This window comes from Alligator sinensis, unplaced genomic scaffold, assembly GCF_000455745.1.
Source record: "Alligator sinensis unplaced genomic scaffold, ASM45574v1 scaffold987_1, whole genome shotgun sequence".
NCBI classification, from domain to species: domain Eukaryota; kingdom Metazoa; phylum Chordata; order Crocodylia; family Alligatoridae; genus Alligator; species Alligator sinensis.
The window spans coordinates 547920-549098 of record NW_005842574.1 but is presented as its reverse complement, the minus strand read 5'-3'; the positions used below and the strand labels follow the sequence as shown (position 1 = coordinate 549098).

At 71.3% G+C, this 1179-nt stretch overlaps 1 protein-coding gene across 1 annotated transcript in view; it reads right to left on the bottom strand.

Moving 5' to 3' along the window:
- Positions 1–1179, bottom strand: part of PARP10 (poly(ADP-ribose) polymerase family member 10) — an 8142-nt gene that overhangs the window by 4566 nt on the left and 2397 nt on the right. Inside the window, exons 3-5 of the mRNA XM_025214247.1 lie at positions 702–986; positions 368–488; positions 3–251 (exon numbers count right to left, since the gene is read on the bottom strand). Of these exons, the coding sequence (XP_025070032.1) occupies positions 3–251; positions 368–488; positions 702–986 (655 nt within the window). The remainder of the gene's footprint in view (positions 1–2; positions 252–367; positions 489–701; positions 987–1179) is intronic.

Here is a 1179-nt window from a genome sequence, read left to right as displayed (position 1 = left end):
GTCCGCGCTGCTGCCCAGCTCCGCGCCCGGCAGCTTCTCGCCTCCATCAGCCGGGCCCCGCGGCTCTCCCTCCTCCAGCTCCAGCTCCGGCTCCGGCCCTGTGGCGGCAACAGGCCCTGGCGCCGTGTACAGATCCTCCTCCCCCTCCGTCGGGGGCTCGGGGTTGCCACCAGCCAAGTACTGGGTCTCCCCCTCAGCGTGGGCCGCTCCGTCCCCAGGCTGCAGAGCCGCGAGCAGCCCCTTGATCTCCTCTGTGGGGTGCGACAGCGGGTCAGGCTGGTCCCCACCCCCCGCTCCCTCCATGTCCCCTCTGCCTGCGCCGGAGCAGGGCCTGGGGCCCCGGCAGCACGCTGGCACCTTCCCCTACCGATGCTGGAGCCTTGGTGGTCTCTGGTGGCTCCGGCGGGGGGCTCCGGCGGCTCAGCGGAGATAAAGGGGTCTGGGTGGCAGCTCAGGGGCACCAGCTCCTCGGACACCTCGAGTTCACGCTGAGACAGACAGACAGACGGACAGACAGACTGACGTCAGCAGCTGCCGCCTCCGCCAAGGCCGGCGTCACCCCCAGCCCATCCATCCCTGGGGCTCCCACGCAAGTACCACCCATCTCACCACGGCCCCCCGCCCTCCACCCTGCTCCCACCATGCCCCAGTCCGCACTAGAGGGGCTCGCACCCAGGCCCCCCCGCCTCCCTGGTCCATACCGACGAGTCCGGGGGGCTCCAGCGGACGTGCTCCAGCCCGAAGACGCACTGGAAGCAGCTCTCCAGCTCCTGCAAGAGGCTCTGCCCAGGCTCGTCCAGCAGGAAGCGGGCAACGCCGGGGTAGCGCAGCGTCACCGTCTGGGAGCTCACGGTGCCCAGCAGGCTCTGCAGGAACTCGACGGCCGCACGGCACGCGCTCGCCTCCCCGCTCACCTGGGGGCCGGAGGGGCCGGTCAGCCCGTGCACACGCGGCGCGAGGTGTTGCAGCAAAACACCCCCATCGCTCTCCCTCGCACAGCCCCAGGGCTCAGCACCAGCTCCAGACACCAGGTGGTTGCGACGGGAACCGACTGCCCCCCACCTGCAGCATGGTGCTACACCCAGCCCGGGCACAGCTCCACGCGCGTGGCCCTGCCCGCGGTCCGTACGAGGGGCTGAGACCCCAAGTACTCGAAGCGGCAGGGAGGCCGCAGAGGCA